Raw genomic sequence first — 15,151 nt, 5'->3', positions numbered from 1 at the left:
CGCTCTCTACATTGTGCTTCTGACGGAGTCTCATAATTGAAAGCAAGAGTGGCAGACTGGTGCCGCATGAAACGGAACAGGAAAGGAAGTGTGGGGAGAGTGGGGCAAGGAGAACAGGGGAGGTGAGAGAGGCAGGATGATGAAATGGAGCAGTGGAGCGGAAGGCAGGCTTGGGCTCCCATTTATCATCAGGGACACTCTTCCTTTGACTCACTATATGGAATCTGAGTATCTTTTGAAAGTAGGGTCAAGAAGATCTCCTTTAATACTGAGTCTGGGGTATGAGGCAAAGAAGAATCAAAGACAGCTCCAAGAATTTTGGCTCGAAAGACTGAAAAGACACAGCACAAAGAATGGATCTGCCATCAGTTAAACACAGGAAACTACAGGTGGAGCTAGTTTGGGAAGAAGATCAATAGTTCAGTTTGGGACATTTGAAGTCTCAGATGCCTACTGGACATCCAAATGGAGATGTTGAATTGGTGGTTATATATTTGAGCCTGGAATTTAGTGAAGAAAGTGCTGCTCTCCATAGTCCAGTTAGTTCAATGTTTACATTCCAAAAAGAAATAGGGGCCTGTCTGAATATCTATCCAAAATATCTAAAAGAGGAATATCTGAATATCCCTCTTTAAGTATCATTAGTGATTGATAATAAACTGTTAAGTGAAAAAAGCAAGTTCTAGAACATTCCCATTTATATATATATATATAGACAAGCATGTGTATAAGCATATATACAATGCAGTTGATGTTTTGTATTCTGATTCATTTTTGTTTTCACAGTAAGTCAGTAATTCATCTATAATTAAAAGCATACACACACACACACACACACACACACAGTAAATACATCAACCACTTGCATGTCATAGAAATTATAATGCATGCTTCCTTTCAACCAAACATGAAGCACTGTTTTCCTTCCATTGTAACCTTGTGGCAACAGAAACTATTTAAATATACAAATGAAAACCTTAAACAAAAAAAAAATGATCTGAAGCTTGTTTATTGTTGACTAGCATAAAAAAATATCCATGGTCTACCTAAAAACATGTAATGAAGTTAACACCAACTTCATTTGTTGAACTTGCTTTCAAAAAGTTCCTTGTGGTAGTCAACAGACTTATCTCAACAGCTGTAACTTACAGTGCAAGCTGGCTCTGTGATTGTCTGCACCTTTCCCCTCAACTGCCACACAGCCTGCACTACGCTAAAGAAACAACTGCAGAAAGGACAGTGCAACAGAGGGAAAGATCTGGCTTGAAAACCAGAACAAAGATTCTGAAATATGCTTCACTTACTCTGCTGTATCACTTTCCCCTCCTTTTCAGTTATGACAGCCCCAAGGATCAGGTCAATTAACTTCTATATATCCAAAATTACTTAAGTCCATTAGGAAATAAAATTCTGAAGCATTCTGACAATCTTGTGGATTAGGTAATAAATAAAAAGCAAGTGTTTAGCTTATTAGTATTTAAGTTTCTCTAGCCGACTGATTAATCTGTCTGCAGGCAATTAGGCAAGTAACTGAAACACAAACATTAAAAATATTACTATTGTGACAGACTGAAGAGGGTCACATATCATCTGATATTCCTTCTGTCGAGAGGTAGGGTCTATTTCTCTCCCCTTCAGTTCGGGAGCTCTCTGTGACCTGCTCTAATAACATATGGTGGAAGTGGGGTGCCTGGCTGGTTCAGTCGGTACAGAGCAAGGCTCCTGATCTCAGGGTCATGAGTTCAAGCCCGCGTTGGGCATGGAGCCTACTTAAAATAAAAATCAGAATTAAAAAAAAAAAAACTACGGTGGAAATAATACTATGCGAGTTTCTGAGCCCAGGTCTTGAGACTAGCAGCTTCCACTTGTTATCTCTTGGAATACTCACTCTTGGAGCCCAGAGGTGCTATGTAAGAAGTCAAATTATGCTGTTGAGAGATCATGTGGAAAGGTCCTAAGACTATATGGGAATTTGGGCAGTGCAGGTCACAGCATCAACTACAGGGTTACATTGGTGAATAGTATCAGTAAGGTCCCTGCGCTCACGGAGCTTTGAGTTTGTAATGCCACTATCAAAGAGTAGCAGAGAAATGCTAGGTGCTCACCAAACTTTCGTTTTCCATCTAGGCACACAGCAAGACTGCACCCCCCAGCCTTCTCTGCAGTCAGGTGGGCCAAGTGAGTGAGCTCTGGCCAATGGAATATAGGTGGATAAGCCACTTCAAATCCTAGCACCCCCAAAATCTACCTGTATAACCCTCCACATTGTCTTTTCTTTTCCTGCAGACTGGATTTAGAATTTTGCGGGGAAAGATGGGAGTAGAAATGGACCTAGCCAACAGAGAAGCCACTCATAAAAAAGCCTGAGTCCCTGAAGGACTGACTACATGGGGCAGAGGTGACTCACATCCCAACCTACACTGGATGGAGATAAGTGCAATACATAAAACCTCCACTGTGTTAATACGCTGAGACTTTGGGGGGGGGGATGTCTGTTATAGTAAATGGCCTATCTGGACTAATACAAAGAAGAACCTGTAAAGAGTTACTTCCCAATATTTTCACGTATGTTTTAACTTAAATAACTGGAGTAGTCCCCCTTTGTCTGTGGTTTCCCTTTCCACGGTTTCAGTTACCCACAGTCAACCGTGGTCTGGAGGCATATGATCCTCCTTCTGATGTATCATCAGAAGGTCAATAGTACCCTAATGCTATGTCACGATGCCCATGTCATTCACCTCATTTCATCTCATCAAGTAGGCATTTTATCATCTCACATCATCACGAGAAGGGTGAGATATTTTGAGAGAAGACAGCACATTCACATAACTTGTATTATAGTATGTTGTTGTAATTGTTACATTTTATTAGTTATCTTAATCGTTTACTGTACCTAGTTTAGAAATTAAACTTTATCGTAGGTGTGTATGTATAGGAAAAAAAACATAGCATACATAGGGTTTGGCACTATCCAGTTTCAGGCAACCAGTAGGGGTCTTGGAATGTATCCCCAGTGAATGGGGGGTGGGGGACTACTGTATTGTATTGCATTAGATTCATTCTTAAATTTCTCTAACAAATTTATGTTTTAGAATATTTTCTCTAGAGAAGTGAGATTTCTACCAGTAGAAAATAAAGTCACTAACCGATTAGGTTTTCATTTTACTAAACCAACATGGACGAGCTGATCCAAAATAATGTATTAGAAGAGTTTTGCTTTTACATTCTGATATTACTTATATCCTATTGTGAACTGCTAGAGTCTTTATTAAAAACCTTTAGCATAGGGGCGCCTGGGTGGCGCAGTCGGTTAAGCGTCCGACTTCAGCCAGGTCACGATCTCGCGGTCCGTGAGTTCGAGCCCCGCGTCGGGCTCCGGGCTGATGGCTCGGAGCCTGGAGCCTGTTTCCGATTCTGTGTCTCCCTCTCACTCTGCCCCTCCCCCGTTCATGCTCTGTCTCTCTCTGTCCCAAAAATAAATAAACATTGAAAAAAAAAAATAAAAACCTTTAGCATAGAATTAAGGAATGTCATCATGCTCTTGATGCACACTGATTTACGATTTTTTAAATTTTGGAAGGTGGGAAGAATGTTTACAATTAAACAATTCACATTTCTTCTTTATATGAAAGTAATACATGATCACTGAAGATACTGGTTTTCAATTTAAAAGCAATCATTCTAAGGTCTAATTATAAAGCATTTACATTTGTTTAGATTTGGCAGTTATATTAGAGGAAAACACTTTTATTTGTGGCTTTTGAGAGTAAAGCTACTATCTTCTTTTTTTAAAGTAGGCTCCATGCCCAGTGTGGCACCCAACGCAGGGTTCGAACTCACGACCCTGTAATCAAGACCTGAGCCGAGATCAAGAGTTGGGACACAACCGACTGGGCCATCCAGGTGCCCCATAAAGCTACCATCTTTTAATTAAAAAACTGTTCAAATATTCTCTCAATTGTGTAAATAACTCAACTGTTACCACGCACCTCCTTAACTGGTAGGAGGTTTGTAATCTATGAAAACAACAATACTGAAGACATATAAAAAGAAACACTAACGCAAAAAGTTAGAAAATTAGCCAATAAAAAGGAACACAAATACTGTTCTGTCTTACAGTGTGGGGGAAAAAAGTAACATAGTTGGACAGAGTGAAGTATAAATAGAGAAATCAGCATCTCAAGTCAAAGTAGGAAAACATTTTTTTTTTTTTTTTAAATTTTTTTTTTTTCAACGTTTATTTATTTTTGGGACAGAGAGAGACAGAGCATGAACGGGGGAGGGGCAGAGAGAGAGGGAGACACAGAATCGGAAACAGGCTCCAGGCTCTGAGCCATCAGCCCAGAGCCTGACGCGGGGCTCGAACTCACGGACCGCGAGATCGTGACCTGGCTGAAGTCGGACACTTAACCAACTGCGCCACCCAGGCGCCCCGGGAAAACATTTTTTTTAAAGTCACCTTGGTAGATTTGTGAAAGAAGGGATTTGTAAAAATAGGACTGGGATTACTTGGCAATTCAAGAACTGTGTTTTCTTCCACAGCGGCATGGCACCGAGGCGGGGGGGGGGGGGCTGGGGTCTCGTGCCTATCACTTTCTAAAAGGAGGCTGGCTCAACAAATAAGCAGGGACACACGGACGTCCACATGTGACAGAATGAAGCTGGGCCTTAACACTCCACAACATATACAAAAGTTAACTCAAATGGATCGAAGACGCAAGTGTAGGAGATGAAACTATAAGATTCTTGGGAGAAAACAGGTGCAAAACTTCAAAATCTTGGTTTAGGCAATGATTCCTTAGATATGACACCAAAAGGGGAAGCAACCAAAGCAAAAAACAAACTAAACTTCATCAAAACTAAAAACTTTTGTGCTTCAAAGGACACTACCAAGAAAGTGAAAAGACAACTCATAGAATGAGAGAAATTATTTGTAAATCATGTGTCTGATAAGAGACTTATATCCAGAATATGTAAGGAACTTTTAGAACTCAGTAACAAAACAAACAGCCCAATTTTTAAAATGGAGAAAAGATCTGAATAATTTCTCCAAAGAAAAAATATATATGAGGTCTGTATGAATGTAGTATATAAAAATGGGACATTCCAAAACCGCTGGTCAGGGGACTCTGTTGCCTTGTTCACCAACGGGTCAGATTTTTAGCAGCTGAGGGCATCTATTCCAAAGTGAATGTGATGAAACATAAAGAGGTAAAGACGAGGTGATTCACTTTGGCTGTCTGAACAGCAGTGTTTCATAGGAAGAGAAAAAAAAAATCACACAAAGGCTTCTTTTTGTAATAAAGTAGAAAAGCTCTCTTCCAAAAAGAATATACACATGGCTAATAAGCACATGAAGAAAAGATGCTCAACATCATTAGCCATTAGGCAAATGCAACTTAACACTATGGAGAGATCTGCTTTATATCCATCAGGATGGCTATAATCAAAACGACAGGCAATAACAAGTGTTGGTAAAGACACGGAGAAAATGAAACCCTCATATATTGCTGGTAGGAATAGAAGATACAGATGCTCTGAAAAACAGTTTGACACTGAGGGTTGATGGGGGGTGGGAGGGAGGGGAGGGTGGGTGATGGGTATTGAGGAGGGCACCTTTTGGGATGAGCACTGGGTGTTGTATGGAAACCAATTTGTCAATAAATTTCATATAAAAAAAAAAAAAGAAAACAGTTTGACAGTTCCTCAAAATGTTAAAGACACAGTTACCACAGGACTCAGTAATTCTACTCCTAGGTACATGCCCACGAGAAATGAAAACTAAGTCCACTCAAAAACTTGTATAAGAACGCTCACAGCAGCATTATTTATAATAGTTAAAACATGGAAACAATCCAAACATCCATCGACTGATGAACAAACTAACAAATATGGTATATCCATACAGTGGAATATTATTTGGCCATAATAAGTTAATGAAATACTGATACATACTACTACTACATGGATAAACCTTGAAAATGTTATGCTGCATTAAAGAAGTCAGACTCAGAGGCTACACACTGTATGATTCCATTTATATGAAATGTCCAGAAAAGGCAAATCCATCGAGACAGAAAGTAGGTTAGTGGTTGTTATAGACTGAATTGTGTTCTCCCAAAATTTTAATGTTGAAGCTCTAACTCCCAGTGTGACTATAGTTGAAGATGGGGCCTATCAAGAGATAACAAAGGTTAAGTGAAGTCATAAAGTGGGGACCTAATCTTGATAGGGTTGGTGGGTCCTTATAAGAAGAAAAAGAGATGCCAGATCTTGACTTCTCTTTCTGTCTCTCCCCCACCCTCTGTGCACACAGAGGAAAGGCCACGTGAGAATCTTTAAAAAAAAAAAAAAAAAGGCAAGCTGCACATTTATAAAAATACATGATGGTCATGTGACAAACCTGAAACTAGACTTGACTGAAGAACTTAGTGAAATCCCCCTACCTCCCAATTTCCTATTTAAAAAATTTTTAAAGTTTATTGATTTTTGAGAGAGAGAGAGAGAGAGAGAGAGAGCAAGCAAGCGAGAGAGAGCGAGCGCCAGCATGAGAGGGCTAGGGGCAGAGAAAGAGGGAGACAGAATTCCAAGCAGACTCCTTGCTGACACAGCACAGAGCCCAATGCGGGGCTTGAACTCATGAACCATTACATCATGACCTGAACTGAAAGAGTCAGGTGCTTAACTGACTGAGCCACCCAGGTACCCACCCACCCCAATTTCCTAGTTTGATCTATTAAAGTTTACTTGTTAGTTGTAGGTTTCCTTACAATAAACTCTTTCCATCAAGTGCTTGAGAAAGTGAAAAAATCTTTTCACTTTTAGTATAGGAAATACAAGTGGTTAAAAGAGAAGGTTTATTATTAGCCCTTCCTACTTACTGTTATTCCCTGATCTTCTTTGTTTTTATGCCCTTCCCTTCCTAACGTCATCTTTGCTTTTCTTACTTGTAATGTATTTTGGTTCTTCACTAATTTTCTTTCCTAACATCCACTCATTTTCCTCTTTGCTTTTGTCCTAGTCTCCTCACATCAATAAGTGTGCGTTGAAAACCTCCTATTTGACAACAGGAGCTCTGCTTTTAGGTAGCTTATAGTCACATCTTGTTGTCTTTCTTTTCTCTTCTCATCACGCATTTCTGTGCCTTCCTGTGCCCACTATCACATTTTCTTACCCATTTTTATGCTCCTCTATTTGTGACAACTGTTCATATGTATATAGGCTTCCCAGTGTTACTGCTATGGTATATGAAAATACGGACAAGAAGGACATGAAAATGTCTGACTCTTGTGTTCACTCATGATGCTGCACTGATTTTGAGGAGACAGGAGATGGCGTTGATGACGATGGAGCTAGTGAGGCTCAGGAAATGTGCTGGGCAAGACTGTGGAGCTTTCTCTCTCCATGGGTGGAGTGGCCTGAGCTCGGGCTTCTAGAAGCGATCTGACAAGTGTTTCCGGGGCATGACGAGAACCTAAAAACCTGAGGCGAGGGGCACAGAATTCAAGGATGTAACTGCTGCCCTTTAGGAACCTAACATGTGCCAGAAAAAGATAAGATGTACAATAAGGTAATTCTCATAGTGAGCAGCAGGTCCCACCAGTCCCCTTATCTGGTGCTTTTCCTTCCATTCCTTCCTTCTTTTCTGCACTCAAAACTCATACCAAGCATTTTATTTCATGCCAGCCTTTGCGCAAAGCACTGGGAAACACAAAGACCAATATGAAAACATGGCTTCCAAACCAGTCATTACTCTTTTTTAAAAAAAAATTTTAATGTTTGTTTGTTTGTGTGAGAGAGACAGACCTCGAGAGAGAGAGACCGATTGGGAGCGGGGGAGGGGCAGAGAGAGAGGGAAACACAGAATCCGAAGCAGGCTCCGGGCGCTGAGCTGTCAGCACAGAGCCCAACACAGGGTTCAAACTCACGAACCGTGAGATCATGACCTGAGCCAAAGTGGAACACATTACTGACTTAGCCACCTAGGCACCCCAGTCATCGCTCTTGAGGAGCTGAACTTACCCCTTTCTCTGGCAGAAAAGTCCTCTCCTACTTAAACTTTCTTCTCAAGTCTTTGTAAATGAAGGTTATGTGCTTATAGTCAACCCGATATTTCCAGTTTCATCCCCTTTCATTTGGGTTTATGCATTTCACAGACTGTATGTTTTGGCCTTCTATTTACAGATGCTATCACGACAAGGCCCCTATTAAAATGAAGCAACTTCTAATGGGATTATATATTAATAGGTTTCTTACAAGGTTATGTCATTAATGTTGTTTCTCTTCAAAGACTAGTAAATGCTAGTAGACTTGGAAATCCTAGTCTCTAAAACCTTATCACAAGTTCAGATCAGACTTCAAGATAGTTTAACCCTGTGAATGGGCACATATGATATCCCTAAATAAATGAGCTTGACTTTAACTACTGGCCTACCCTAGCCTCAGACCATCTGCCACTGGTGGCAGTATATGACTTTGTATTATAAATGTATCATTACCCATTCAAAGTCTCTCCCCAGCCAGCGCAAAGATAACCGTAAGATCATTCATTCCTTAAGTCAAAGCAAGTACCTGACAGAAGGCTGTGGAATATTGTCTGGACTGGCTGGTACCTGGACTCCCTTTTCCCATTCTTCCTTCCATGTATCCGCAAAGAGGTAATAGCTGTCAGGGCTAATATGATGAGAATCTGGAAGTTTCATGGCACTGATGAGGTCCTTCCGGAATACCTGAGAAGACATTGTACACATCTTGAGAAGACCATCACTATGAAACTAAAACCATTTAATGTTCTCCTTTTAAAAAGACTATCCTCACCCACTCTACACTTCAACAAGAGACACCTTTAACTTCCTAAATGGCCAGATCAACTTTTATTTGGAAAGTGTTTGAGGTACCGACAGGGAAGCCAGTTTGTTCTGAATTTAATAAAGAGTAAAGAAATTCTTCTTGGAGTGCCTGGGCGGCTCAGTCGGTTGAGTGTCCAACTCTTGATTTTGGCTCAGGTTATGATCACACCATTTGTGAGATCGAACCCCACATCGGGCTCTGCACTGACAGCATGGAGCCTGTTTGGGATTCTCTCTCTCTCTCCCCCCCCCCCCGCTCGCTTTTTCTTTCTCTCTCTGTCTCTCAAAATAAATAAATAAACTTAAAAAAGTTCTTCTTGAATTATTTCCGAGGGCTCTTTGAATTTAAATCAACAATACAGGTTACTCTAAAACTGTATAAAACAAACAACCTTTAATGCTCTCAAATTAAGCAATAAGTATCCTTTGATAACTTATAATTATTTATTTAGCCATCACTTTATTTTTTAATTATTTACTCAGACACATAGAAAAGTTACAGAAATAGTACAGAGCTCCCCTTCATACAGTTTCTTCTAATGTTAATATCTAACATAACCAAAGTACAATTACCTAAACCAGAAAATTAATATTGCTGTAATACTATTAATTAAGCTACAGACCTTATTAAAATGTTACTGATTTTCCCATTAATGTTCTTCTGTTCCAGAATTCAATCCAGAATCCCACATTGCAATTAGTTGTCATGGCTCCTTAGTATTCTCCAGTATGTGAGGCTTTTTCAGTCTTTCCTGGTCTTTCAAGACCCTGACACTTTTGAAGAGTACTAGTCACGTATTTTAGAGAATATCCCCACAATTTGGGTTTGAATGATGTTTTCTCATGATTAAAGCTATTCGCTTTTGGCAAGAACACCACAGACATGATGCTGTGCCTTTCTTGTTCCATTTTATCAGCAATGTATAATGCCAATGTCCTGTCAGTGGTGATATTAAACTTGATCGCTTGGTTAATGTAGTGTCTTGCTGGTTTTCTCCACTGTTAGGTTACTGTATTTCCCTTTGTAATTTATAAATATCCTAGAGGAGATACTTTGAGATTATAAAAATATCCCATTTCTCCTCAAACTTTAGCATCCACTGGTGGATAACTTGCCTGCAACAATTATTACTGTGGTGTTCTAATGGTGATTTTCTATGTCTCTCAGTCCTACATTTATCGATTGGAATTGCTCTGTAAGAAAGATCTGTCCTTTCTTCCCCCTTATTTTTCAATTGTTTAGTTAGATTATAGACTTGTAAATATTTCTTTATTCTTCCAGTTATAATCTAGTATTAGTGTTATTTATTTTGTTGCTCAAATTGTTTCACCTTTGATCACTAGGAGCTCTTTTGGGTTGCCTAGCATCTGTGCTCTTTCAATGCATCCCATCCTTTTTTGAGTATTTCCTTAATTCTTTACCTTACAACATGTTCCAGGCACGTTTGTATCTTCTAACTGCTTATAAAAGCTGTTGATCTTATTTGCAAATGACATATTGGACAAAGGGCTAGTATCTAAAATCTATAAAGAGCTCACCAAACTCCACACCCGAAAAACAAAGAACCCAGTGAAGAAATGGGCAGAAAACATGAATAGACACTTCTCTAAAGAAGACATCCAGATGGCCAATAGGCACATGAAAAGATGTTCAGCGTCGCTCCTTATCAGGGAAATACAAATCAAAACCACACTCAGGTATCACCTCACGCCAGTCAGAGTGGCCAAAATGAACAAATCAGGAGACTATAGATGCTGGAGAGGATGTGGAGAAACGGGAACCCTCTTGCACTGTTGGTGGGAATGCAAATTGGTGCAGCCGCTCTGGAAAGCAGTGTGGAGGTTCCTCAGAAAATTAAAAATAGACCTACCCTATGACCCAGCAATAGCACTGCTAGGAATTTATCCAAGGGATACAGGAGTACTGATGCATAGGGGCACTTGTACGCCAATGTTCATAGCAGCACTCTCAACAATAGCCAAATTATGGAAAGAGCCTAAATGTCCATCAACTGATGAATGGATAAAGAAATTGTGGTATATATACACAATGGAATACTATGTGGCAATGAGAAAAAATGAAATATGGCCTTTTGTAGCAACGTGGATGGAACTGGAGAGTGTGATGCTAAGTGAAATAAGCCATACAGAGAAAGACAGATACCATATGGTTTCACTCTTATGTGGATCCTGAGAAACTTAACAGGAACCCATGGGGGAGGGGAAGGGAAAAAAAAAAGAGGTTAGAGTGGGAGAGAGCCAAAGCATAAGAGACTGTTAAAAACTGAGAACAAACTGAGGGTTGATGGGGGGTGGGAGGGAGGGGAGGGTGGGTGATGGATATTGAGGAGGGCACCTTTTGGGATGAGCACTGGGTGTTGTATGGAAACCAATTTGTCAATAAATTTCATATATATTAAAAAAAAAATAAAAAAAAAATAAAAGCTATTGATCTTATATGTTAACTTCACTGAATTCTTTTATTGCTTGCGTTAGTCTTATCATTGATTTTCCTATGGTTTTCCAGATATATTATCATATCATCTGCAAACAGAATTTCATATCTTCTTTACCTAGTCTTCTGTCTCTAATTGGTTTCTCTTGTTTAATGGAATTGGCAGATATTGCACTAACGTTTGGAATAGTATTGGGGATAGTGGACACATCTGCCTTCTTCCTGAAATTGGGGGAAATGCATCTAGTGTTCTCTATCAACTAAGATACTAGGTTGAGGACCTAGTATATACACCTAGTGTATGGTGTATATACATTGTATATATGTTAAATTATCTTACAGTTCCTTTTTTCTTGAATGTTTTCGAAGGCCTGGGTACTGAATTTTGTTAAAGGCTTCTTCAGTGAATATGAGAATAATTATATAATTACTTTCCTTATATATTAATATACTGTATGATAATACTGTATTTCTTAATACCAAACAAATTCTGCATTTCTGGAATGAATGTTATTTGGTCATGGTATACCTTCTTACTATGGTTTTGTATTCTGTCTTCCGTTATTTACTATTTCTATATCATATTCATGAGTGATATTTATCTGAAGTTTTCTTTTTTTAATTGCCTTTGTCTTTTAGGTTTAGGTATCAATGTTATGCATGTTTCATAAAAAGAATTAGAACATTTTCCTTCTGTTAACAATGCTCTAGAATAATCTGAGAATTACTGGGACTAACTGGTCCCTATGAAACCATCTGGACTTGGTGCTTTAAAAACTTTTTTTTAACGTTTACTTATTTTTGAGAGAGGGAGAGTGAGAGAGAGAGAGTGAGAGAGAGAGAGTGAGAGAGTGCGCGCAAGTGGGAGGGGGCAGAGACAGAGGGAGACAGAGAATCGGAAGGAGACTTCAGGCTCCGAGCTGTCAGCACAGAGCCCGACATGGGACTCAATCCCACGAACTGTGAGATCATGACCTGAGCCAAAGTTGGACGCTCAACCGACTGAGCCACCCCAGTGCCCCTGGACTTGGTGCTTTTATTGTGCAGTAGTTCCTAATAACATACTCTACTTATTCTTTGGAAATTGATCACTTTAAGCTTTCTACTTAGTCTAATGGAGTCAAGTTTGGTAATCTGTATTTTCATAAGAGTTATCTATCTTATCCAGTTTTTCAAATTTATTTCTGCAGAGGCTTGCGAAGTATAGGGAGGTCTACTTTGGACGGAAGTGTGGGATCATAAAAATGATGGTGCATATAGAAACTGTGAAAAGCAATATTAATAATTAATGGGGTAATTATGATTTTCCTATGCACTTTAAACATTTTGGTCAACATATTAGAAACTCTCTTATTGTTGGCTATAAGTATATATAAAAAATGAAAAATATAATATTTATTTAGTATACTGTAATTAAACAATGGAAACATTGAGAACTTAAGTTAATATTTATTTAAAGATTTATCAAGAGTGGGTGGAACAATGTTCACCTTTTTCTGATCATAAATTTAAGATATGGAACAAACATCTGAGATGGAATGTTTTCAACTAATCATTATTTTTAAAAATCTATGATTTCAGGGGCGCCTGGGTGGCTCAGTTGGTTAACCGTCTGACTTCAGCTCAGGTCATGATCTCACGGTTCATGGGTTCGAGCTCTGCATTGGGCTGTGTTCTGACAGCACAGAGCCTGGAGCCAGTTTTGGATTCTGTATCTCTCTCTCTCTCTCTGCTCTCCCTCCCTTGCTTGTGCTCTCTCTCTCTCTCTCTCCCAAAAATAAATAAACATTAAAAAATTAAAAAAATCTATGATTTTGGTTTGTTTCCCCTTTCACCCAAGAGTTGTTTAATAGGTTTTAAAGTTTCCATAGGAAAGGACCTTCCTGTTTTTGTTAGTAATTTCTGATTTTACTGCGTTGTGACCAGAATTTTTGTTTACATCATGTCTACATAATGGAAATGTTTTTCCTTGTGACTTAATATTTGATCACTCTGTAAGTGTACCACAGACATTTGAGGAGGTGTATTGTCTATTATCTCTAATATCAAGGGTTAGAGTTTGATAGATATTAATCAGATGTACCTTACTGCTTAAGTTGTTTAGATCTTCTATATCCTCACTTATTTTTTTGTTCACTTAATCTGAGACTGAGAGAAGTGTATGAAAGCCCCCTATGGATGGTGTGTTTCCACCTACATCTCCTTGACTCTTCTATAGTTTTTGCTCCAGAAAGGTGGCTGCTGGGTTATTCAGTGCACAAATACTCTGAAGTATTACATCTTCATGGTAAGTTGTAGCTTTTAACATAAAAAAGTCTTCTTTGGGGCACCTGGGTGGCTCAGTAGGTTGAGCGTCCGACTTTGGCTCAGGTCATGATCTCACGGTTCGCAAGTTCGAACCCAACGTCAGGCTCTGTGCTGACAGCTCAGAGCCCGGAACCCACTTCGGATTCTGTCTCCCTCTCTCTCTGCCCCTCCCCCACTCACACTCTATCTCTATCAAAAATAAACAGACTCAAAGAATGTTAAAAAGTCTTCTTTGTTTTGGGGGCTTGATTTCTACTTTGTCTACTATCAGGCTCACTCCTCCTCCTACCGTCCTCCTGGTATACCTTTGTCCATCTCTATTTTTAGCCTTTCTGAGTAGGTGTTTTAGGTATATTTTTGTATACAGCATATAGTTGCGTCTTGTTTTGTGAGCCAAAATAATATTTTTCTTTAATAGCTGTTAAGCCCATTCATATTTACTGGCATGACTCAGATGTTTGGTCTCAACTGTCATATTTGATAATTACATGTGTTATATTTCCTTGTGCATCTTTCTCTACCAGATGCGTATTCTTTGCTCTTTTAATTACAGTATTTTTTTTGCATTTAAGGTTCATATTTTTATTCGATTTGTTATCTTTGTACTTAGATCTTTAAAAAAATGCCCTTAGTTTCATTGTCTTTTTTAACCTTTTACTATCTGGTTTATCAGTTTTTATTGCTCTCAGTGAACTCCTCAGAGGTGAGGAGGATAGGAATGAAATGTCTACTGTGGCAGCCAAGAGGATCCCAGCACGAGCCTTAACCTTATCCCTGGCAAGGGAGCCCTAGCTGTGTGATAATTTCAAAGGACAGAGATAGAGGATGATCATGTGAGTACAGCTACAACTTGGACTCAGGGAAACAAAGAGATTCTTCATAGCTCATTTTCTGTACCCTAAGTACAATTAGGCACTGACAATATGGGAACCATGATCCATCTAAAGTTTGACGTACTGTCATCCTCTGGTTGAAAGGGTCTCTGGGTGACTAAGGGGCACAGAAATATGCTTACCAGCCTGGAAACATAACTTAAATGGCCGTGGAAGCCTAAGCTTTGTGATTCTGCCTTTTCAACAACAGAAAAAAGCATGCCATGAGATCGTAAGCTAAGCTGGCAACGATTTCAGCGATGAAGGCCCAGTTGAGGTCTAAGCAATGAGGGAATATACTTTTACACAAAAGTATACATACACTGGTCTATATGTCATCTACTAATTTCTAATTCTAAAAAAATTCAACCAACCACTGGCAGGCTGAAGGTAAACATGTGCAAATTTCTGGAAGGTCAAAGAAAAAAAAGGCTATCAAACATTTTAGCCTTTAATGCTAATAAAGGTTCTCTGAGGAGAAGCGCTGTTCAAATTCTGTGTAACGTGGAGTAGAGGCACAGAGCGTGATCTAATAAAGCAGTTAATTCTCTGTTGGTGCACTTCTGCTTAAACTGACAACATTTCAGAGTATAGGACTGAATTATCACATAATCAAATGATGCCATTTAAACGAATAAAGACTCATTCCATTTGCTACTTTACAGGGA

The 15,151-nt window shown here is 39.2% G+C and overlaps 1 protein-coding gene across 2 annotated transcripts in view; it reads right to left on the bottom strand.

Moving 5' to 3' along the window:
• Positions 1–15,151, bottom strand: part of JADE3 (jade family PHD finger 3) — a 139,341-nt gene that overhangs the window by 37,867 nt on the left and 86,323 nt on the right. For both annotated transcript variants that reach the window (XM_030305913.1, XM_032592166.1), the window contains exon 4: positions 8,572–8,729. In XM_030305913.1, the coding sequence (XP_030161773.1) occupies positions 8,572–8,729 (158 nt within the window). The remainder of the gene's footprint in view (positions 1–8,571; positions 8,730–15,151) is intronic.

Source organism: Lynx canadensis, chromosome X (genome assembly GCF_007474595.2).
Source record: "Lynx canadensis isolate LIC74 chromosome X, mLynCan4.pri.v2, whole genome shotgun sequence".
Lineage (NCBI taxonomy): Eukaryota > Metazoa > Chordata > Mammalia > Carnivora > Felidae > Lynx > Lynx canadensis.
This window is presented reverse-complemented; position numbering and strand designations above follow the sequence as displayed.